At 41.7% G+C, this 24,716-nt stretch overlaps 1 protein-coding gene across 1 annotated transcript in view; it reads right to left on the reverse strand.

Annotated features, from left to right (window-relative positions):
- Positions 1-24,716, reverse strand: part of NTRK2 (neurotrophic receptor tyrosine kinase 2) — a 399,796-nt gene that overhangs the window by 156,639 nt on the left and 218,441 nt on the right. The window contains exons 15-16 of the mRNA XM_029203241.1: positions 19,214-19,261; positions 12,739-12,927 (exon numbers count right to left, since the gene is read on the reverse strand). Of these exons, the coding sequence (XP_029059074.1) occupies positions 12,739-12,927; positions 19,214-19,261 (237 nt within the window). The remainder of the gene's footprint in view (positions 1-12,738; positions 12,928-19,213; positions 19,262-24,716) is intronic.

Here is a 24,716-nt window from a genome sequence, read left to right on the forward strand (position 1 = left end):
CTAATTCATCTGCACTCGTCATGCGCAGTGAGGCATTGCTATGTGACGTTTTGGGGGAGCACGTGTTACTCTACTTATTACAAGATTACCATGAAGTCACACTTACAAATCTGTGGGTGTACATGCCCCTGTGACAAAGTAGATACCTTAGAATATCAGCTCCCTGACCTTATGAAGCTCCTGATGCATGCTCTTCCCATGGAAGAAATGCCACTTACCAAAGGTGATTCCTGTTTTTTAAAAAGACTCCTTAAAGGCTAAATATCTATAAGAATCTTGACCCCTTTCGAGTAGGCAATTTGGAAACATGGACCTTTGCATGGAAAATGAAAACAATGAGTCATAGAGGGTAAGCCAGAAAAGTGACTTGTCTGTCCTACAAGATGTTCACACATGGCTGGCATTGAAATTGGTTGTCTGTAGAATGGTTATCGAGAAGGCAGTATTAGCCTGTGTCCTCTTGGTCTCCCTGGAACAGGGTGACCCAGGCAGATGCTGTGGGTGCTTTAACCCTCGCAACACTGGTTTACAAGCCTCAGTAAATGTGCGCACTTCATCTGGCTCCTAAAACTCTTGGTACTCTTTGAACTCTGTCTTTGGAGAGATAGACATCAAGTTCACCTAGGAAAAGTGATGTGCTTATCTCAGAGGAGTGAAGGTGTCCAAGAAAGAGTCAGAGATCTATGATATAGGATTCTTTTCCTAAGGTTTTCTGAAATAAAACAAAAAAGGCCAACATTTTAGAGTGGGTTGGGGTGGGGGAAGAGGGATTTTACATGATTTTAACCAGCAAAAAATAAAAATAAGAGTTTATTATTCATGATTATTTAGTACTTCTGGTAACGACTCCATTGAGAAGACCTCCCTAGTGACCCCTGTGTCAACCCTTACATTAGAGACTGGGCCCGGGGTCAGCCTACTACTGGCTCCTTTCTCCCCAGCAATAAACCCACTCCCCGCTGTCTGGCACGACCCTGGCTGCATGTTTGAAGGTTAATACCCTCAGCCTACCTTGATAAGCCCACATGAAAGGTACAACACCAACATTACAATTCCTCTTGCAGAGTTTTAAAATTGCTCCATGCTATTTTTGGAAAAGGTCAGCAGCGCACTCAGCTGGAAAGAGCCCCAGACTTCAGGGAGGCCGACTGGGGACTGAACAGAAACTCCCCCACATTGGGGCTGTAATTTGGGTTCATTATTTTTCCTCTCAAGCTCTCCGAGCCTTAGTTTTCTCATCTATAAAACAGAGTAATAATATCTATCCTGCAGTGCTGACAGGGCTTCCTCTTTTTTTTTTTTTTTTTAATGTGAAAATGCAACTCATAAGGTCTGGCACATAAAAGGCATTTGATATTGGTTGTTTAAAATAATCAGAAATGCACACATTACAAAAGGGGCTCATGACATTAAGGAATAGGCTAAGTGAAAATGGAGTATTTTAAATCTCAAAGAGTATATATCTCTAACTTAGCAAATCTAACACTACAACTCCAAATGTGGGGAAATGAAGCAATATCTATTTTTTAATTTCACTTATATTTAAAAATTTTATCCAATTTTTCCCTAGATTAATTCTCAAATTTGCTAAGAAGATCCCTGGACCCTCCTATCCTTTCTGCCTTTTTAAAAGAATCTCTCTTGCTCTCTCTTTTCTTGTCTTTCTTTCTTTTCTTTTCTTTTTTGTGGCAGTCTTGTTCATTTCCTCACTCTGGAGAGTCACATACAGAAAAAAGGCCATCAGAAGATGAGAGTGCCCATCTATGCAGATATTTCAGCAGATAGCACAGGATGGTTAGTGCCAGGGATGCTGAGGCTGGCTGAGCAAAAGGGAGTCAGAGAAATGTATCTCCAGGGGCAGATGGGATGGAGGGAGGAAGGACAATTAGGCCAGGAATGCAGGAAAGGAGAGAAGACCGAAAGCTAATCAACCCAGCAGCTAATGTATACAAAACAGAGCTTTGCAAAGGCCAGAGGTTTACACAAGATCCTGGCCAAAAGGAGCCTGAGTCCAGGGCCAAGCTAGGGTGAGGGGAGTGAGATTCTTGCCTTGGGCACAAAATTTAAGGGAGCACCACAAATTCAGTAATCGACATGAATAATGTTTTATTTTTTCCCTTTATTTGTTTAAATTATTTTTCTATTGAGGTATAGTTGATGTACAATATCATATGTTTCAGGTGTACAATATAGTGACTCACAATTTTTAAAGATTATATTCCATTTATAGTTAATATAAAATATCAAAACACTATGAATAATGTTTTAATGTAATATTAAAAAAATAAAATTTAACAAAAACATCTATGAAGAAAAAAACTTGAAATTTCAAATAACGACAGTATTTGACCTTGAATTTGTAGCACTCACCTCACCCTAATCCCCACGCTCTCAATCCTGTCTTAATTAAAAATTTTAAAATTTTCTTCATAGATTTCTTTCATTAATTTTTGGCTTTTAAAATATTGCATTGAAATATGATTTACCTTGATGGCTGAGTTTGTTGGTGCCCCTTTAAATTCTGCACTTTAATTGAGGGCCTCCCCACATTACCCTAATCCTGGTCCTGCTGGGTGCAGAGGGGGCTGCTTGGGAGCTAAATGGAAATCAGCAGGACAACTTCTAGGAGGCTGTCTGTAGTGCTTTTAGGAATCCCAACACTGAATTATATTCTCAAGTTTATGTAAAAATAATTATTAGTAGGTGATAAAAAGTAGGCAATGGAGACCATTAATCTGACACTCTTGTCTTTATTGGTGTACGAGTTTGGTTCTGACTGATCAACTACATCACAAATTCCAATACAACAGATCTCATTTCCATCAGCGTGTCTGTATAATAAAGATTTCCAAGCTCTATTATCATTTATACATATGTGTGGACAAGCCCTGGAGGTTCTGAACATAGTAAAAGAATGCAGGTCATGTTTCAAGTCCATTCTCTTCAAACATAAGAGAGGGAAATAAAGTTAAGCAACACGTAGCAGTCAACAGAGACCCCTCCGTCTCCCACCTCTGCAGATCGTGGTGCAGCATCAGAGGGAGATGCCGTGCTGAGACCAGCACGGCAAAGCAGCAGGCAGGTGCCCAGCAAGCGGTAAGGGGTTCATTGCTTGTCATGGGGAAGCAGGGAGACCTCCGAGAGAGGACCACGCTAACACCCACACTGGGTGCCCGTTAGCAGAAGGATCTGCTTGGGGAATGTCATCCATACCAATCCACACAAGCCCCCTCTTTCCAAAAGTGGGCAGAAGGTGTGAAGACCATATGGATTCACCCCCAACCTCACAACCCCCTCCCATAGCTTGGCCCCCATGCAGAAGCTTGGCCCTCGAAAACACAGATCTCTTCTACAAGAACAAAAGAAGGCCCTGGGTTGTTAACACCAAGGACTGTACCCATGCATCAGTCATTAGACCCCATTCTGGCTAAGATCCACTTTAATTTAAAACTTGGGATGCAATGTGCAGGAAACAGCAGAGAGTATACACAAGCCCAGAGGAGACGCATGACTCAGGAAGTGAGTGATAAGGTCATTCCCTTTGCTACTCGGCCGTTGTCTTCTTCCTCAAAGCTCAGGAGTTCAGGAATCTAAGGCAGAGCTCCCCATCATCAAAATGTTACTAAGAAAATGAGAGTTTTCCTCTTCCAAAACCAATGTTGATAAAGGTCTAGGTAGGGCTCAAGGAAAACTAAAACCTTATATGTACACAAAGGTATGTTAGTCAAAACTAAGGCTCTTAAGAGGGAGAGAAATATCCTAAAAGTGAACAGCACTTGGAAAAGAAGAAAATGGTCCTCTCAAAATAAGGCTTAAGCAGTGAGACAGAATCATAACTGCTTCTCTGGATATCAGGAAATGGCATTAATGGAACTAGGAACTTGGATGAAATGTCATCATTAGCATCATGGTTCCTGAACCCTAATATATAGAGAAAAGGAGGGAAGATGACAGAATGAGATGGGCAGAAAAGGACTTGATGTTTATGGGTCAGAGGAAGTAAAGCCAGGATAGAGACAATGTGAGGCCAATTAGTCCAGCTAGCCGGAGTACTCTATTAATAGAAAGTAAGACTAGGTCCCTGGGTAACCAGTTAGCTTCTCTCTGTTCATTAGCAACTCACTCGTAAAAGCAAACTCACTTGTAAAAGCAAACTCCTTTCAGGAGCAAGGGTGGGGATCGGTAGTGGGTATGAGAGTATAAACAGATCTGAAAATCCATCATTCTTTCAGGAAAACATGTGAGGTGGCTACTCAGTGGTGTCATCTCTGCTTATTTTATAAGCAGATATATCATGTAATCTCCTCTAAGGAAAGCATTCCATAATATGGAGACTAGCTCTTTTGATATAATTAGATAGTGCGGGATGGTATCCTGTCCCCTCTATATCAACCACTTATTGGAACATTAGGAATATTGCACTTAGTCTAAATGCCATCATTATCTCATAATGACCTAGGTTCTACTTTAATGCACCCAGAAGGTCAATGGCATGGTTAAATAAATGTGCTAAATAATAGCAACAGGGTAAAAAGAATGTTGATGTCTACCCATACTCATAACGTATATAGTAACTGATAAGCATAATAGAGAAACTAGGCATTAGATTATTGTTTCCTTTCTAGAATTCTTCCCACCCCCTTTGGTTCAAAGTCACACAAATCTAATCTCTTACAAATCATAGGAAAATATGTGTTCTGAACTCATGTTTAGAACCTATCAACCTTAATATTACTGTGCAAAATGCCAACTCTGAAATACTCCTGTATGTCATACTATTGATAGAAGTCCCCTGGCCAGAACCCCAGCTTGGGCCTTGATGCCTGAGACATGAGAAGAGGAAGCATTTCATGAGGGGAAGACTGGAGAATATTAGGCTACTGACTCCATCAAGTTTAGGTGAGGCTGAATGAATAAGGGGAGATTCCAATTCATCAGAGGTCCTTGCACAGCCGAGGAATCCTGGGTGGAAGAAAAGGCATCTCTAAATAGTGAGAATCATATCAGATGTAACCAGACTGGCCCTTTCAGATCCAGCACACTTGGCTCTCTGAAAGGAGCTACCCAGCTGGGGTGAAGAACTGGGGGCAAAAACTGATCCTCTGCTCCAGCTGAGCAGACAACTACATTTGGAGTCATCCAGAGAGCTGACCCTAAACTGGAGTGCTCAGCTTGCCTTGGCAGATCCGGGACCCTTTTGCTCCCTGAATAACACAAGGCTTGTCTCCTCTGTGACACTCACCCTGGAAAAGCTAAGCTCCTCTGGATTCACGGTCCCTCGAAACCTGACCTGCCATGGCCAGTCCAGCCCAGCTCTGTCTTAATCCCTATGCATCACCAAGCAAATAGAAAATCTGACACTGACAATAATATACCCAGCGAGCCTCCTATGGACCTTCCAACACAATTCACCCAAGACAAGCCTTTACTATAGAAATATGAACAAAGCCCCGTACAAATAAAGGCCAGGGTACAAGTGGTTAGACTTTATATCACAGGAGGTTAAAAGGACACTCATAAGACGAGGAAGTTGGATATCCAAAGGATATTATCAACAATTATGTCTGTTGGAATTATAGGTGAGTTTTTATTTCATCTTTGTTTCTTATGTTTTCCAAATTTCCAACCACAACCTATATTATTTATTTTAAAGAATCACATTTTAGGGTACCTGCAGGCATTTTGGGTAAGGAGGACTTAATTCTGTCTTACTGGCAGAAATCATCAGAGCTATACCAACTAGGGTGACCAATCCATTATCATCTGCCCGGGACTGTCCCAGTTTTAACACTGAAAGTTTTGCAGCCTAAGAACCTCCTCAGCCCTGCGGGTGGAGGGGAGGTCACTGTGATACTGACATGTCCTTCTCCTTTGAGCCACAAATGCCGCCTTCTAATTTTTCCCTCCCTGAGGGAACCCAAGCATTCAGAAACACACAGCATCTTCTCAGCCAAAGGGAGCCGGCTCAGACAGAGGGCAGCGTGGACTCAGGAACCCTTTGGGCTGCTGTCTCCATCTCAGGAAGCAGCTTTCCTCCTAGAGGCTGAGCTCAAGGAGTGAGACTGCCTTTGTGCTTGGTTATCAGGTTGAACTAAGTAGATCTCTCTCCAATTCTTTCCTGTCCGTGGTGTGGAGCAAATTCATCTTACATGCCTTTCAAGAGAAGTAACAACTACCAAGAAAAACAGCAAACAAATAAACAAGTACAACATCGTGAATGAAAGGCAGCATGGCTGCACTTCATAAGGAGAGCTGGCATAATGACTAATCTGAGAAGATCCCAACCATGGTGGCTTACCCTCTCTGGCTGGCAGAATTAGCAAAGGCAGAGAAAACTTCACAAGGAGAAAACCTGCACTCTGTTACATTAGCTGCCATGAAGAATTGAACTGTGAGCAAGCATCGCATCCAAGAAAAACTCCCGTTCTTTCATTTCTCCTTAACGACAGGGAGCATTCAGTGTTCAAAGCATCTGGGTAGCAGGAGCTGCTTAGCAACATAAGAGGTTCCTCTGCATATGTGTTTGCTGAGCTGGTCCTGGCCCCCAATCTGCTGGCACGTGCAAGAGTGACCAACCAGATACCAAAATGGGGGTGCATTTGATAAATTCATCATGCTGGTATCCGCTCTCCAGTTGGGCTGGGCGTTGGGAAATACCCAGAAGAAAGGCAGTAGCATCCTGCATCTGCCTGCATGCTTCCAGCACATCACTGATGATTTGGTGAAAGTGGACTGAACTGTCTGATGTGTGAGGGGTGCATAATTCCCTCTTGGTTGGCCGATAACGTGGAAGTAAAATCAGAATACCATTGTGAGTGTCTCCCTGATCTAAATCTATAATTGTTTTTCCCTTTTAGTCATTAAATGTAAGGTGGACTGCTTTCTCTAAGAGGTCTAGGTACCCTGTAACTGGGTGGTATTTCTTTTTTGATAACAAATAATATCACCCAGCAGTCAAATGCTAATAGAATGATGTCTCTTATTTTACTTAGTTGTAAATGTGCTTGAAACTGGTTTCCTAACAAATCTCCTTCTCGATAGAGTTTGTAACATGGCTTACGTTTTACATGTAACTGTGCAGCACGTATTCGTTTCCTTTCTTCGAGGGAACTCAAGTTGCTTTTTTTAAGCATTATTTGATAGCTTCTTACCATCTCCTCTGGAGTTGAAAGGAGAATATAGTATCAAGCTGTTATAGCTGGCAATGGGGGACTATGGCACCAAGAGACAGAATTGGACTGGGACCTACAGAGGCTGAGCAATGTGCCATGAAGACCCCCATGAAATGAGTCGTAAGCTCACTGTGCCATAAACGAAGCAATTTCTAAGGATCCTAAAATAACTGCATTCTCTCGCCCCTAACACTCATGCTGGGCAAAACAGACTTAGGTTATTTTTAAAGTGCAGGCCATGGCCTTCAAAGGGATACAAACAGTTCCCAAAGTAGTTATTGTTTGGCCAATTAAATACTTAGAAGAAAACACACTTTTGAAAGACAAAATTAGTAGGCAAAGGACCTAGGAAAGTGCTATAGCAATTGTTTCTGCCTGTTTTTACTTCCATCAAATGGACCATCAAAATGGACCATGGGCACAGATTGCACTGAAGTTCAAAGATAACCTCTGATAACTCTCATCCCTTGATATAACGAGCTCCTGAGGTCTTGGATATGATTCAGAATTTTTGCTCATGTGTACTCAAAGTAATGTTACAAACATTTTCAAAACCTCTGCAGTTCTGTGAAAAATACCACTTCCATTCCCTCCCCTGGTTGGTAACAAAATGACAGGGTGGGTATGGCAGTTAAGGGGCGCAAGAGGGGTGTCCTGTGAGATCTTTTCAACTACTGTTAAAACACTCCCTCCCTTTATTATATTTAATCTCCTTAGTCTTAGCTGGTCTATGAATCTGTGCTTATCTACATAGTTGCCTAATAAGCATGTAACCAATGGGAAAACACACACACAAACATATATACACACGTGAACTATAATACTTGAAGTATGGCACACGCTGCAGGAAATCAATAAACATCCATTTCATTGGAAATGGAATTAAAGTGGAAAAAAGTCAGAATTCCTTATCTGCATCTGCCACAGAGTTACTAGCCCTAGATATACATAGAGGGCATGCGCTGTAAGAACAAACACATACAGTATGTATTTCAGGACAATTCTCATTTAATTTAGGCCCTCCGCCTAGGACCCTAGCTAATTTACAAGGCTGCTCTAGGAAAGACACAATTCTAGGGATGACAATGAGTCTATGGCATTTGCTTTTCCTGCAGGGGAAGCTATAACGCATTCCCACCCTTCAAGAGAACCCAAGATTGATGATTCGGGGGTTTTGCTGGTTAGAGTGGTTTTTTTTCTCTTTCTTTCTTTCTTTCTTTTTCTTTCTTTCTTTTTCTTTCTTTCTTTCTTTTTTTTCCAGCTCAGAAGGTGTGTTTCCATTGTACCCTGTCAAAAATGTTCTTAGCAGTCAAGGAGAGGATAGCAGCACAGCTGCCCTTGAGCCGGGTTGGTCAGTCCTACTGGGAAAACACCCCGTGCGGACAGATGATGTGGTTTTCAGACACGTCTACACAGACTAGTTGAATTAAAGACCAACTCCAGCCTTGATGTTGCTGAGCTCCTCAGCTCCATCTTGCCATCCTGATTGATCGAGGAGATGGGTCTATAGTTAGAGTGGCATAGCACTTTGAGGGTTTAGTCATTAGAGCACACTGCTTTCTCTTGGGAAGGCAACTTCTTGCTTGGCTAGGTTTTGGAAGCTAAGGAGTGACGTCAAGTTGTTCTCTGGCCAGAATTTGCAGATAACCATAGAACTCTTCTCCTCCATCAGGCATGGATTTAGCCTCCTTTAGTTCCTGCAGTGACACAGGAGCCTCCAAATACCAAATTATTATCAGGCGGTCTTGGGGGAACCTCTGGGCCCTGCAATAAAGTAGACAGACTTGCTATTGGAAAGTGCTCAGGAGCAATTCAGCCCTGTTCAGATTGTTCTAAAATCCTGCAAACAACCTCTGGACTTTGTAAATGAAAACCTCACATAGCTCCTGAGAGTGAAAAATTACTTAGGGGGATAAAATTTATCATCATCCTTCACTCAAATGATCTTACACATCATTTAAAGAAATATGGTTTAATCATGATTTTTTGTTTGTTTGTTGTTCTGTTTTTAGAGCAAACCTACACGAGTAGGGAGGCTGTATTACTTTTGGACAAGCCATTTCTGAGCATTGTCTGTAAAATAAGGTGTATGTATTCATTGATCTTTAAGGTCACAAACAGTTGGTGGATTGTGGACCAAATCTGACTCTGCTGATGTATTTTGTTGGTTCCACCCAGCGTTTTAAATCTTGGAGAATTCACATAAAATATAAAATGCCTGCTCTCTCTGGAAAAATTGGAGTATCTGGTAATACCAAGCCCACATGCCATCATGACCTTCACTATACCATATCGTCTTTCTGATCTAGCCTGTTTCTCTCATATTGACCTGCCTGATCCTTGTCAGGGTTTAGGATCCTTGCTCTAAGCTATGCTATCATAGTGCATTGTGATTATACGATGAAGTCTTTCACCACTGGCCTCCCCAAGGAGACTCCCTGAGGGCAAGGAACATGCCATCATTATGACCGAATTTCCAATTCTTAGTATTGTAGGAATATTGTGGGTAGCCAATAAATATGTAATGAATTGAACTTCACCTTCTACATTAGATTCTTACAATTCAGTGAAATAAGCTGGGATCACTGTTTGTAAGAGCACACATATAAAGCCAACATCTTTGAATAGCAGGCAGCTTTAGGAAAGAGAAGTAAAAGTGCTGGTTTGTGACCCAAGCCTCTGATGGATCCAGAGCTTGGTGGTATACTGTCTATGTGATATTTTGCTTTAAGCACATGGGAAAAATTCCATACTTTTTCTGAGAGCTTCTTAAATTTGTTTTTCAGATGTAACCTATCCAACTTCTTGGAAGAGCCCTTCTTTAGAGATTGGTTGTAAAAATACTTGATGGGAATAACTTAACTGAAAGCTAAGCTCCCAAAATATCATGGGTCTATAGCAACAGATCCCTCTGTACATCCGATCTATGCATTTTGAAATATTTAAATTTCTGAATGACTACAATTAGGATCTTCAAAGAAAGGATTTTTTGTTAAAGGCTTATTTCTGCTAAATTCGCTATCTAAATCTATTTAAACTGGCTAACATGTTGTTAAAAATACATCTAACAAAGTCTACCCAGGCAAATTTAATAGGAAAGGACCCAATGTAAAAGGCTCAATGTAAAAGGTCCTCTATACTTGTTACAAGTCTGTTAGTAATTAATATTTCAGCAATATATAGCCATATCTGGTCAACATCTGGCCAACATCAAAGGCACATCATGTCCCATGCTATGAAGATGTAGTTCAACAAGTATAGTTTCTGCTCTCTAGGAGCTTACAATCTAACCTAATCAAGACTAGAGAAACATACACCAGAGTGGTCATACTCAGGACTTCACAAAAGGCAACAGATACACTGAAGATAAAGATAAAAAGTATGGGGTAAAGGATGACATTTAAGAAAGGGTAGAGGGAATGAGAGAAGTAAATTGCTTCTTCATTCCCATTTCTTTGAAAAAGGATTTATGGAAGATGTGTTATTTTAAGTGTTCTTAAAATCATGAAAGAGCATATGGCTTGATGCTTGGAAGACATAAAATTTCTTCTGATATAAGATACTAAGTGATTGAGAACACTGAGCCAGTAAGGACTGCTGAGTGAAGGACCCAACAAGACTTTATAAGGAACAACTAAACAATCAATGGTCTGGCGCCCTCTGGTAGAGGGCAGAAGCTGAGGGGAAGCTGCAAGTCTCCTCAACTCTTCCAACTCTTTCTAAGTGGGAGTGGCTGAGCCACAAAACCAAGACTCCTCCAAAATTACCAAAATGTCTAATCCAAAACCTTTGTAAAAACTTCTATGAACTCTAGATTAGGGAAATGACCTTTGGAAATTTTCTTGTGGAATTTCTAAGGGAAGAAAGCACTTCTAGAAAGAACCACAGACTCAGAAGCCATCTAGCTCACTTGATTCTATAGGCTCTCATTTGTTTGCTTTCTTGCTGATTGGTTCATTTTCTCTTATTGGACTTGCTAGGCTAATGCTCTCTACTTGATTATTCAGCTTTATCTTTCCTCCATTGACAAAGAAAAGCAAATTTTTGAGTACAGGTTGATTTTAGTCAACTTCAATTTTAATGCAGTCTCAGGTTAACTAAAGTACATCATACAGACTGGTGCTGGTGGTGGTGACAGGGGTGTCAAAGTACTCTGTTCCTAGGGAGAACAATCAAAATGATGACAGAATCTCTCATTACACTATCTTGCTTTGCTTTGTTCAGTATTTGACTGTTACACATGCAGGGCATTTCAGGAACCATTGGAGGATGCGTATCTCAACAAAGAATGCACATTTTAAGCAAACCTCCACACATCATGTTCACACCATAATAATAATATTAGAATTAATAATACTTTGATTTCAAAGAATACCTTTTATTTCAAGGAGCTCAATATTCTTCACATATGCTATTCTATTTATCTTGTCATGTTACATATTCAACTGAAAGCTATGTTGAGGTTCTGTCTCACACATTACAAGACTGTAATACTGTTCACCCTAATGATTAAATTCAAATCCATTGTTAAACATACCTCAGGATAAATTTGAATGAATAGGAGGAAATTACAGATGTTTCTTTATATTTGAAAAGATACTCACTGCTAAGTCCCCTTATCCATGAGCATTCTCAATGGAAAGTCAGTCCCCAATATCTAACCTTGAAATGGTCCTACCTTACCTGAGACAGGGCAGGAGAACAGTATTTAAGATGGGGCAAGAACATGCAGACAGACAAAAGGTACCCACTTGTCAGTGCCAGAGAACCCCTGGGACTTTAGCCACCTGATATTCTAGCCCTCATGGCCCCTTATTCATGTGTAAGGGAAGGCCTGGAGTTCCAGTGGCATAAGGCTGTTTGTCTACTGTGACTTTATTTCTTGTCCTCCAGGCTGTGTTCCAGTCTCTATATTTGAGCACTGGCTCAGAAGATAGGATAAGATAAAGATTCCAAGTTTCCCAACAGAGGCTAGTGGGTTAATTTGGTTCTAAGAAATATAACTCAGTGTACTTAACAGGCAGACCATCTGTTGTGATGTCCCTTTGCTATTGTGATATCACAACAAGCCTCATACTGGGAACTAGGACTGAACAAAGAAAACAGAACTACCTAAGTTGATACCACCTGTGTGCAACACAGAGAATTCCTGACTACCATTAGTGTATATCTTAAGGACTTTCAATGAACCAAATTTAAATCCCACCAATTGCTTGTCTTCTGTAACTGATGTATGTGCATTCTAATGACACTTCTAGTTTCTGTCTATCTTTTTCAAGATAAGCATGCCTTGATTCCAACTTCATGTTGACAAATGGTTTTGGAAAATGGATCTCAAGAGAAGTCAGTATCTTCCCACAGTTCCAATCCCAGCAGGAGACACACCCTGAGAACTCCATAATCAACAAACTAAATGATCTATTCCTTGGGCTCAAAGCCCCAAGGATCCTCAGACATTTCACACTGTACCCTCCCCTCAGTCATCCTCGTCAGGGACTCTGATAAGCATGCTGCTTGATACAGCTATGCAGCAAATGGGCCAATAAGTATAAACAGCTGTACTTACATGTGTCTGGCTTGAGCTGACTATTGGTGATGCCAAAGTACTGGGGATTTTCAATGACAGGAATCTTGGTCATTCCAATAATGACAGCATCAGGGCCACCCTCTGAAGACGACGGAGTGTTACTCCCATTGGAGATGTGATGGAGTGGGCTGGCAGAGTCATCATCATTGCTGATAACTGAGGCTGGGCCTGGAGTTGGAAAAATACATATTCTCCTGTAATTTTTCACGGTTTTGTTGAGCTATAATTCACATACCTAAAATTCACCCATTTAAAGTGTACAATTCAGTGGGTTTTAGCATATTCAAAGAGTTATGAAACCATCACTACAATCTAATTTTAGGAGATTTTTATCATCTCAATTAGCAGTCGCTTCCCATTCTCCCCACTTCCAGCCCTGGGCATCCACAAATTTACTTTTTATCTCTACGGATTTACCTATTTTGGACATTTCATATCAATGGGATCATATAATATGTGATCTTTGGGGCTTCTTTCACTTAGCCTAACGTTTTTAACGTTGATTCACGTTGTAGCATGCATCATTACTTTTTCCTTTTCATTGCCAAGTGACATTCCATTGCATGGATACACCCCATTTTGTTGATCCATTCATCAATTGATAGAAATTTGGGTTGTTTAAAATTTTTGGCTATTATGAATAATGTAGCTATGTGCATTCGTGTACAAGTGTTTGTGTGCATATATGTTTTCATTTCTCTTGGGTGGAAGTGCTGGGTCATATAGTAGCTTTACGGTTAACCTTTTCAGGAACTGCCAAACTGTTTTCCAAAATGGCTGCACTACATACTTTATATCCGCAACAGCAATGTGTGAGGGTTCCAATTTCTTTACTTCCTTCTCCTGTAATTCAATATGCAGCTTTCCTCTCTGTTCTCTGAACATCTTTAGAACACTCTCTCATTGAAACTCCCAGCATGAATCTAGGATTCCTGCTGTACAGTGTACTGAAAGACGTCCTAGAAGTTCAAAGATCTGATCCTTTCACCACTCTCTGGACAAATCACTTAACTTTTTTGTACCTCTACATCTGCTTACATGTGTAAAATATGCAAAATAGTATCTGCTTGTTACTTTCTGAGACTGGAATGAAACTACTGATATGAAAATGTGCTTCATGAGTATGAATTACTACTAAGTATTACTAAATAAACTTATGAATAACTGGTCGACTACAATTGCATTGGCCTGTCCTACTACCATGCTCCACTTTCTGTATATTCTCTCAGCAGCGGCACCACTTTTGCACGCAAAATACTTTCACAGCAATAATGGACCAATCCCACGGCAAAGTTCCCTGTTTTGCCTTTAGCCATAACATTACTTGTAGTGTCATTACATGGATGTCTTTATACTAAAGCAATAACCAAAACATTTTTCATACCAGATTTAAACTTTCCAGTCCAGAGTCTCAGAACGTATATACCCATAAATACAGTCTACTGTATCTTATCTAAACAATTCAACCATTGACCTATAATGTTTGCAACCAAAAATACATTCACAAAGATAAAGGTCTACATTCATTGAAAACTTGCAAACAATTAAGATCTCAGTGGCTTTTGACAGACACGCCCTACAGGGAAAGTAGACAAAGCCCCCTAGTATAGTACACAGGATTCTACAGTATCCTGAATAGGTGCAGGGTCTTCCAGAAGGCTCCCACTGGCCAGGGCTACTATAATAAGCTAAGAGGAAGACAGGAAGAAAAGGATATGGAGGAAAGACAAAGGGAGGGCAATGAGAAGGCAAAATCCAATGTGCAGAGAAGACAAATGTGTACTGGGGAAATGAAAGCCTTAATCGCTATTTCCTGAGCAAGACCATGTGTGTTTGCCCAGCCCCCCCAGGATGTTTCAGCACCTCCAGCAAATCTCTACCTCTTCCTCACATTTTACTTATTCTGTAAGAAGCACAGCGATAGAAACAAAAGTTGTTGTATCATACTTTTTTGAATTCCCTACGAAATATCACGGTAATCCATCCCCCAACCTCCAAGATCCATTTTCCCTCTTATATGGGGATTATCACAGTTTGTAGGGATAACGACATTCCCCAGCTAGCTGAATCTTAAACTAGGCAGGAGGCAGCCAACTGCTATTATAGGTAATTTTTTTTTTTTTTTCGGTACGTGGGCCTCTCACTACTGCGGCCTCTCCCGTTGCGGAGCACAGGCTCTGGACACACAGGCTCAGCGGCCATGGCTCACGGGCCCAGCCGCTCCACGGCATGTGGGATCTTCCCGGACCGGGGCACAAACCCGTGTCCCCCGCATCGTTAGGCGGACTCTCAACCACTGCGCCACCAGGGAAGCCCTATAGGTAATTTTTAAAAACACTCTCTCAAGGGGTTGTGTATTTAAGTTGCTTTTAATGATACACTCTGGCTTAATTCTGCAAGCAAGTCCTCACACAGCCAATTTAGAAGCCACAGAACACTCAAAGCAAAGGCAAACTTACCAGTTGTATTCATCTTGGGCCTAGCTCACCAGTGTTAGTAAACAGTGGAAATTCTGCCAAGAATAGCTACACAGACAAGTCCTTTCTAATATCCTTAACCATCCCTGTTTTATCATTCTTGACAGGCCCCGATCACCCAGAGCTTAAACCCAGAGGGGGAAAATGGAAATGTGTTATGCTAAGCTTTCTGCATCTTGTCAATAAAACCTTCCCATCATGGGCTCCGTTGCTCCAGTCCCCGTGCAGCTGTCCCCTCCTTCGAGGTTACCAAAGCACGCTACTGTCCGAGCTCCCCGGGAAGGGTGCAGTAGAGGCCACACATTTCTCAACAGATTCCAGGCTTCACATTTACCCCCAGAAATGCAAGAGTTGTCATGTTCAAACACTCCACATGCTGTCAGAAGGCCAGCGATATCTGCTTCTGGACTCCCTGCAACAATTAGAAACGCACTGATCCCAGTTGCTTTTCCTCTGATTCCCTTTTGGCCCAGGACAGGCTATCCACATTCCCATAGCATTCAATCATTTAGGAGGAGGATGATACTTAGAAGACAATGTTGAAATTCCTCCAGGAATTTGGGCTCTGAAGCATCTGCCATGCACACAGTGGAGCCTTACTTAAAGAGTTCAACCAAGGGACTTGCTCTTCGCTTCTCCATCATCAGAGGACACCCTTTCCTTCCTGTCGCCTCGCTGAGTAAAACCCCCAACTCTGAGGTAACAGATTCCAAGGGGAGAGGTTCTCTGTTTGGGGGAAAATTTTTTAAGCACAGAAGCGGTATAAAGCACCAGAGGTAATCTTTCAAAAGCTTTTTCACTTTGCCAGAAGGTCACTGTTGACAAATCTGAGCAACATATAAACCTCAACAATTTATCAAGTGGAATGTTAATTCAAGTGCTGTTTTCTTCATTATTGATGTTCCAAACCCTGGAAGATTGATACGGCTGGCAAGGTTGCAGAGATTCAGCCATTTTTCTATGAACATTTTGATCGAATGGAGAACAGCAAAGCTGCAAAGGGGGAAAGCTCTCGGGGGGAAGATGAATGTCTATATAATTTGACAGCAGCCTGTCTGCGCATATCATGGATGTCTCGTTATGTGTCTGTGCACGTGGGGAAAACACCCCAAAAAGACAGACAGAAGAAGAGTCAGGGGCACATCACAGCAGGTGAGAAATTCATAGGAGGACTTGAAAAAATGTCTTACAATATTAACAGAAAGTTTTAAATTGCTGGGTATGTGCAGCTTGCTGAGTTTGGGGTACATAGTTCTAATTACTGAGCTGACAAGTAGGAGCTATGCCTGGAAACATTTTTAGCCCATTTTTATTTTAATATGTCTCACATGCAAAGAGGCATTTTTCTTTTACCAGAGCTGCTCAGTAACGTATCCTGCATAAATGACTTTACAGACATTTTTAAACCTGACTGAGACTTTTTTCCCTGATAAGAATTGATGTAAGTCATCTGGAGAAAGAGATTCCTTCTCTCAAGACCAACATGTCTTCAAGGAGAGAGACAGATTATTGTTCCTAAATAGCTGTATTAACCATGTCTTTTATTTTCTGTATTCTGTTGCTTCAACATCTGAGGCTTTGGTGACAGAGGAGGGACTGCCAATTCCTAGAGATAATAAAGTACCTGCCTACGAGAGTACGTTTCATATACAAACTGACCAATCCACAGTCTACGCCCCCAACCGCATTACTTACCAGGCTCTCACACTCCAGGCCGCTATCCACCTGCCCCATCACCCCAGAGCCAGGTATAAGACAACTGGGGACTGTCCCTACATCCCAGAGCCCACTGACCTTACTCAACCCAGCCAGTCCTAAACCTGCTTACCCTGCCTCAGCCATTCCTTTCTGCAGAAACCACAATAGAGGCTCTTGTCTATGTTTTCCTCTTACTCCCTCTGCCTCCTGAGGGACCCTGTGCCCCCTTCAGCACCACTGTCCCCACTGTGTCATGGCCTGCCCTCTTCTCTTGGGATCTGTGAGTATCTGTGAGTAACAAGCGATATTTTCAGTGGCAGTCGTCTCCAGACCTGTGGCCTCCCCACAGCTGAAAAATCATAAAACCTACATGTTAAAGCAGCGGCACTTCTGATGAACTGTAGCTGAAATAACAATTCTGGAGAAGAATTCCCTCTGCTGTAGCCTAAAAGGGTGAAGCCCAGTTTTTGAAGCTTTCCAGGAACAAGTGCCTCTCTGCAGAGCAAACTGGCCTGGAAAACATGTACATGGTTGCACCATGTAAAATGCCAATAAGCATAGTTAACTATTAATTTTATTTTTAAAGGGGAGATAAAGAGTAAGAGTATGGTGTATACATTTTCAAAGGATCTATATATGCCATAAAATTTATTTTATTTGTAAGGACCTAAGAAATATGTGATAGATACATCTCTTGGGAGAGAGCTGGTGGGGGGAAACCATGGAGGTGGGTAAGAGAGACATTGTTTAATATTTACATTTCTGTACTGTTAATTTTTGAAAAATCTTATGGATGTATAATTTTTCTCTATGTTAACAAACACTCTCTGGGTACAGGGATAAATGGTGTTTTCGTTTGTTTTATTCTTTATCCTTTTCTGTTTTAAAAAAATAAACATTACTTCAAAAAAATTTAAAACAAAACCAAAGCAAAACATTTACATGGTTGCACCGATTTGCTGTTTAGTGGAAGGAAGACCCCATTTCATGGCGCTGTTGAGAGAGTTTGTCACTCAACTCCCCTCTTCACCTCCACACACAGAGTGAGCACAAAGCCTTGGAACAGGGTGCCTTCAAGACTGTATGGACAATCTCTCTGCTATCTTGGCAAAGTGCCTATGATCAGCTGGATCTGAAATTTGTCCCTGGGGAGTCACAGACAAGTCCTGAGCTGGTGGAGCTTAATGTTCCAACTGTGCCACACTCCACTTTCTCTTTGCTGGTTAAGAGCTTTAGTCTTGGAATTCCTGGGGCTAGCTAAGGGTCAGGGTGACTTTCCCCCTTCAGGCCCTCTCTGGCTCAGTGTCTGCCACCTCTCGGTTCAGTGATTTTGGATCACTGGACCGACACTGAGAAAGGCTGTCCAATAGGAAAGGTCTGCTATCGGGCTCAAAAAGAGAAAGGAAACAGGCTTCCTTGTATGGATGGGATGAACACGTATGGGGCGGATGGCTCAGAACTGGAAGGCTCCATGACCCTGGTACACTTCCCCTATTTTACAATTTTCCCTATAGCCAACCTTGCTACCGAAATAAATACTAACCAACAGATACTAAAGATGGGGCCAGATCTTGGAAACACACAGGCAAGATGTAAAGACAGTTTGTGTTTTCATGCCTTCTAAGCAATTCCTGTTCATTGTCTCTGTACCCATAGAAAATACTGAACAAATTGGAGGTCCCAGGATATCACACCTGATTCCAGTCCCAGTGATGAGTTACATTATCTGCATTCATTTCATAGCTACAAACTCTGCTTTTCAATTTCCAGCATATAGTCTGAATGCAAGGAACAGAATGCAATCAAGCACAAATCATAGCGTCTGGACGTTAGAGTCTTGCTTTGAAAGAGAAGTGGTCATAAATGAACAGCTGATTTCCCAATTCAGAAATTTATTACATGTTGGCCAATGGAAGAAAGTTAAGATCCGAACTTGCCCAGACTTGAATATTCAGCCAAATGTTTGCTGTACATGGAGTTGGAGTGTAGTTGCATTTTATTTCCTTAACCTTCTTAAAAATGCAGCAACAAGCTAGATCTGGATGACAGTTAACACTCCCCCATAGGATAAAAACAAGGTGATGTCAAAAATACAAAACCATTTACTAAAGTCAATATTCCTTCTCTGGAAAATTCTAGGCATCTTTCTTCGGCAAATCAGAAACCGGAAACACAGAAAAAGAATCAAGGACCAACAAGTATAAAGAGAGTCAAAGCAGTTTCATCCTAATTAAACAACACAAACTCATTACTTATCCAAAGAATGAGGAACTACTTACCAACACCTTGTCTTGATTTTACTTTCCCAAATCCAAACCATGAGAAATCTGAAAACCACAACAAAACATAAAATAAACTTCGAAACAGAAGCGTAAACCAGAAGCATTCAGCACTGTCCCTAGAGAAATAACAAACTGCCCCAAAAAGCTCCACTGGCGACCAAAGCTTCCCCTCAAACACCTGGAAACTAACCCTCGGATTTTTGTGTAAAGATTTATTTCTCATCCTGAGAACATGGAGGTTGGAATAAGATAAGAGACAGCAAGAGCTTGTCTTTGAGAAAAATGGCCCAAACCTAGGGTTAAAGGCACTGAGCAGATTTTCCTTCTCACTGTCTCTCTTCTCCCTAAGTATCGAATCATCAAACAGGGAACTGCAGGGATGAAAACAACACAGTGCATTCAACAAATGCACCATGGCTCTCAACCACAGACATATGGGAAAATAATCAAAGAAAACAGATCTTTTCTGGAGCTAAGACAGACAGTACAAAAAAGGAACATGAAATCCTCTGGGAGAACTGACACTTGGGCTAGATGGGAATTCAAGAGGAGAAAAGGGGACCACAATTCTACAACTGACTTGCTGTGTGACGGTGGGCAGCTCCCAGCAGCTCTGCGCCTCTTTATAACACAAGGTTCCATGAGGCACGTGTGGGAAAAAGTGTGCCAAATGTTTGGAGGTCCTCCAGTGAATAATGCCACAATGAAATGCCTATTTATTTCCTGGGCCCGACTGTTCCCTTCTAGGTAATTTCCGCTGGGTTCAAAGCAAACTCTGCACAGCGGGGAAATCCCTGGATAAGAGGCCAATAAAGGGAATGGAGCCCAAATAAGTAGTAACTGTGTTTCTCAGCTCCTTACATCTGTAGTGATTTTTACAGGCAGGATAAAAAGCTACATAAGAGAAGAACCCATCGAAATGAAAAATACATACGAAAACACTTTGCACACTCAAAAATGCCTTACAAAGTTGTCATGATTACTATCTTTTTCAAGTACATTTAGCCTTTCCTTTCTTAGTATTCTACAACTTCAGCTCTAAGCCAATTTTTACTTCTGATTGGTATTCCTCTGAATGCTTTCTTCCAGATTTTAAAAGGCAGGAGGAAGGTCTGGCCTCTATCCAATGCCAAAGAAAGATTCGTTTGCACAGAAGAAAGTGACCTCATTCACTGGGTCCTCAGTGTAGCGAGGCCAGGCTGTGCCTGTGGATTTCTTAGTTACGACTTATCTCTTTCAAAATGGAGTGTATTTTCCTACTGGTCACTTTTTGTTTTTCTATACTTGTTTGATTTACATAGTTTTAATTAAATCGTGGATTGAATATCTGGACTCCTTTTTTCACTTGAGTATTTTTTCAAAATCATGTTTCTGTCTTACAGAGAGCCCACTGAAGGGCAAGGCCATAGCACTCCTCACTGGTTACCTGATTCAGATTATTGTCCACCATCCACTATCATAACCACAACTGCAATGAACATCTTTGCATGTCTTAGGTGCTCCCATCCCCATTTTCAGAAATCATTCCCTCAAGATAAATCCCAGAAATGGAATTACTGTGTCAAAAGGGGGAAATATTGTTAAGGTTCTCAATGCACATTATCTAATTGTTTTCCCACTACATGAGGTATTACTTTCACCAACAGCGTATAAGAGGGTGGAGTGTATTTCCAATGGGAAAGCTAAGGGTGAACCATTTCCGACGTCTATCCTGCCATTAGTAGGTCTCCACCTAACTGAACAGAGACCTGGTAAGTACTCCCCTCCCATCTGTGCCGCATGACACCACTCACCCCCCACGTGCCCTAGGCTGTGTTTGACACAGGTGCAGTAGGGAGAACTACAGGTATGAAAAGCATAAGAATAAAGCAGGTAACACTTGTGCAGTCATCATAATTCACAAAATGCCTCCCCCACCTCAGACACTTCTCCCTTAGTCCTCAGTCAAACCCTGTAATATATCCCAGTTCCTTAACAAGGGATTGAGACTCAGGGAGGCCGACAGACTTAGCAAAGGCCACAGCCTTTCTATGCCAAATCCAATGTTTCCATTCTTTCTTAGTTGCCTTTCCAATCCTCCAAAATACTTAGCCAAAATTAGCCAAAGCTGATGTAAATGTTGTAGCGTTTACAACACTACAATTAGGATTCAATCTTATATATAGAAAAGCACTAGAAGTAGTTATTCATTCCTCATTTATTTATTCAGCAGGCACAGCAGAAGATTCAAATACAGAGAGCTGTATGGCGCTCAAGGAGTTTACAATCAAGGATCAACTCTCGTGGAAGTACAACCAGGGTGTATGGGAACTCAAAACAAGGAGCATCTAGCTGAATCTGGGAAGCGGGTTGGCGGGGGGGAGGAGGTAAGGGGGGAGAGCTCCCTGGATTCTGGGCAATAGATTAAAATTTGCCAAATGGGAAAAAGCAGAGGACAACATTCTCACTGTAAATAGTCCAGTTCTGGTTAGAGAGGGAAGCATTCATTTGTCAAGGGGCTGATGAAGCTGGAAAGCGGAAAGAAGCTGAAACACATAAGCAAGGGCCAGGTTAAGAGTTTGAAATCTATGGTGAAAATTGCAGGTAGGCCCTAGAAACAAACCAACCAACCAACTTCAGGCCAGGAAGGAACATAATCACAGTTAATTTTAGAAAGTGGTTGCAGGATGGAAACAGGATGATGTAACGGAAAGACTGAGGGCAAGAGACTGATTGAAGAGGCTGCTGGAGAAATCAGGGCCTGAGAGAATTGTTACCTGAGCCAGGTAGTGGGGAGGTGGGGCAGGGACGAGGAGGGGATGGCTGTCCGGCCTCTTTAGGGGAATCAAGAGGACATGGCGATCGATTGCAAGTTGAGGGGAATATCGGAAATGAACAGGGACATTCTTGGGTTTAGACTACAAGACACATGGTGATGCTGCCCAGTGTCTCCAAGGAACCTGGCAGGAAAATAGGCAAGGGGTTCAACTCACAGCATGCTTGTGGGGCATAATTCCCAAATAAGGTGACTATGTGCAGAAAGCCTCAGAGGGAGGCATCCAGTGTCTGGGGCTCAGGTCTGGAGCTCAGAACCCAGGTCTAGTGTCCCAAGTGGATCTGCTCAAGTTTAAGCGGAGCCCAGAGTCCAACTGAGAACAGAAGCTGGATGCTGCAGCTGGGACACATTTCTTCTTGGACACATAAAAAAACACCCTTTTTTTGTAGGTACAAATAAAAGGATATCCAACAAGGCTAACTTTTGACAAACTTATTCCTAAATTGCTAAAATACTTCTAAGTTCTTTTTAACAGTAACACAATTATTACATAAGAGAGACTATAATCTTCTTGACCATATGCCAGAGTTCTTGGAAAATTTAACAAATTAGGCAGAGCATCATCACATTGATACGTCTCCCTTCCAAAAACTGTCCTTTGTTCGACTTTTTCTTGATGAATTTAAGCAGTAGTCTTAAAACCGTGGTACTAAATTTCACCCGCAAAAATTTCCCATAAGGCCAAAAAGAAACAATTTCTCAATTTCCTGTGATGTTTCACCCATTGGGAGCAGAGTCCTGCCAAAGATTCATTTATTTTCTACTTAATAAGAGACACTTTATTCACTGCAACATAAAGGGCTCCTTCAAAAGCAAATGTAGTTGCAGCGAGCTTAAAGGAACTCCTTCTTTTGGAATCTAGACCAACAAAGAGTCTAAATTATGAAATTAACCAATTAAATCCATCTCTTCTTGAAGAAAGTTCAATCTTCCCTATCCAGAGAAGAGGAATGTAGAAAAGAAAATAGCATATTAACAGCTCTAAAATGGGACTCTAAATAAAATAAATAGCAATAAAGATTCCTTTTCAAATGTCTCTCAGAGGAAATCACTAAAATTTAGGGGGTTGAAAAGGAATATTTATGATGCAAAGGAGAGAATCAGGGGAAAGAGCGAGAAACAGGCAACATGGAAGAAATTTAATCTTCCCTGTGCTGCTGAATGGTACAAACACTAAATGTGATTTTTAGAAGGGCTCTGATCTCAAGAGAATGCCATTTCTGGATTTTTTTTGTAAGTTTCAGAAAAAACTGATTTTGTATATTAGAAGGAAAAGCAGCTCTTCTAACTCTGGAGGAATTAAAATTTGCTGTGTTCTCAATTGAAATTTCTTTTTTTATATATATATTTTTTTTAATTATTGAAATTTCTTTATATTTTAAGGCAAAACTCATCACCCTCTGCCCCCAAGAAAAGCATCTCTAATGATGGAAGCTAATGGGAGAATATGATTCACTGACAGAAATGCATTTCACTTCCAACTTCTTCCTCTCCTTCGGGGAGTGGGCCATACCCACTCCCCGAAGGACACATAAGAGAGGAGCTATGGGCTCCTTGCTGCAGGGAAAGTGTTGAGCCCAGAGTAGACTCCATAAGTGCTTGGGTGAGCAGCCGACTGCCTGTTACCTCACACAAAGTAGGATGACTGGTCATTGCAGTGGAAAGGAAATGAATGCAAAGGACCGCTTTGTAGACAATATAATCATCTCTCTTTCCAACTGACACATAATTGGAGTGAGTAATAGTTTGCTTCAAATTAATTCCAGTTCCTCAGGGCACAGAATAGTGTCGTTTGGGGCCAAGTTTCCACTTCAATTTAAACTTAATCTTTTACTTAAGGACACAACCTTTATATATAAGTCCCATCTCCACAGACCAAGAAGAGGGCTCACTTTGAGTTAAACTAGTTCCTGAAATCACAGTTCAAAAGGGTCCTGGAGGGCTTCCCTGGTGGCACAGTGGTTGAGGGTCCGCCTGCCGATGCAGGGGACGCGGGTTCGTGCCCCGGTCCGGGAAGATCCCACATGCTGCGGAGCGGCTGGGCACGTGAGCCATGGCCGCTGAGACTGCGCGTCCGGAGCCTGTGCTCCGCAATGGGAGAGGCCACAACAGTGAGAGGCCTGCGTACCGCAAAAAAAAAAAAGGGTCCCTGGATTTCTCCTGACCAGCCTTCATTGGCTCCATACTTTCCCTTCCCTCAAACTTCCAATGTGAGTTATGTCCACTGTTCTTAAGAAAAGGAACACTGAAGACCTCCAATGTGACAAATTTAAAGAAAAATATGTGTTTTGTGGCTGAAACTGCTAGCTGCTCTCTGAAGTCTGTATTTCCCTCTTTTTCCCTGGGCCCACAGCTAGACTACATTTTCCAGCCCTTCCTGCAGTTAATCGTGGCCATACTATTAAATTCCAGCCAATGGAAGGTGTGCAGAGCACTGAGCACCACTTCTGGGCTGGATGACTTATAAATGTATGCTACCCCACACTCTTTCCCTTTCTACTTGTCCAGAAGGAAGACTGAAGACAATGATTACAGTAAACTTGGAAGTTATGACTTGAAGATAGCAAAGAAATTCTCTGCTCATTCTCCCAGTATTGTTTGGTGAATGCAGACAGTGTAGAAACCGAGTTCTTCTACCTGAGGTCCAGTGAAGCTGAGCTATGTATCCTCCAACTTTCATCCATA

Source organism: Monodon monoceros, unplaced genomic scaffold (genome assembly GCF_005190385.1).
Source record: "Monodon monoceros isolate NGI ecotype Baffin Bay Population unplaced genomic scaffold, NGI_Narwhal_1 Super_Scaffold_5, whole genome shotgun sequence".
NCBI lineage: Eukaryota > Metazoa > Chordata > Mammalia > Artiodactyla > Monodontidae > Monodon > Monodon monoceros.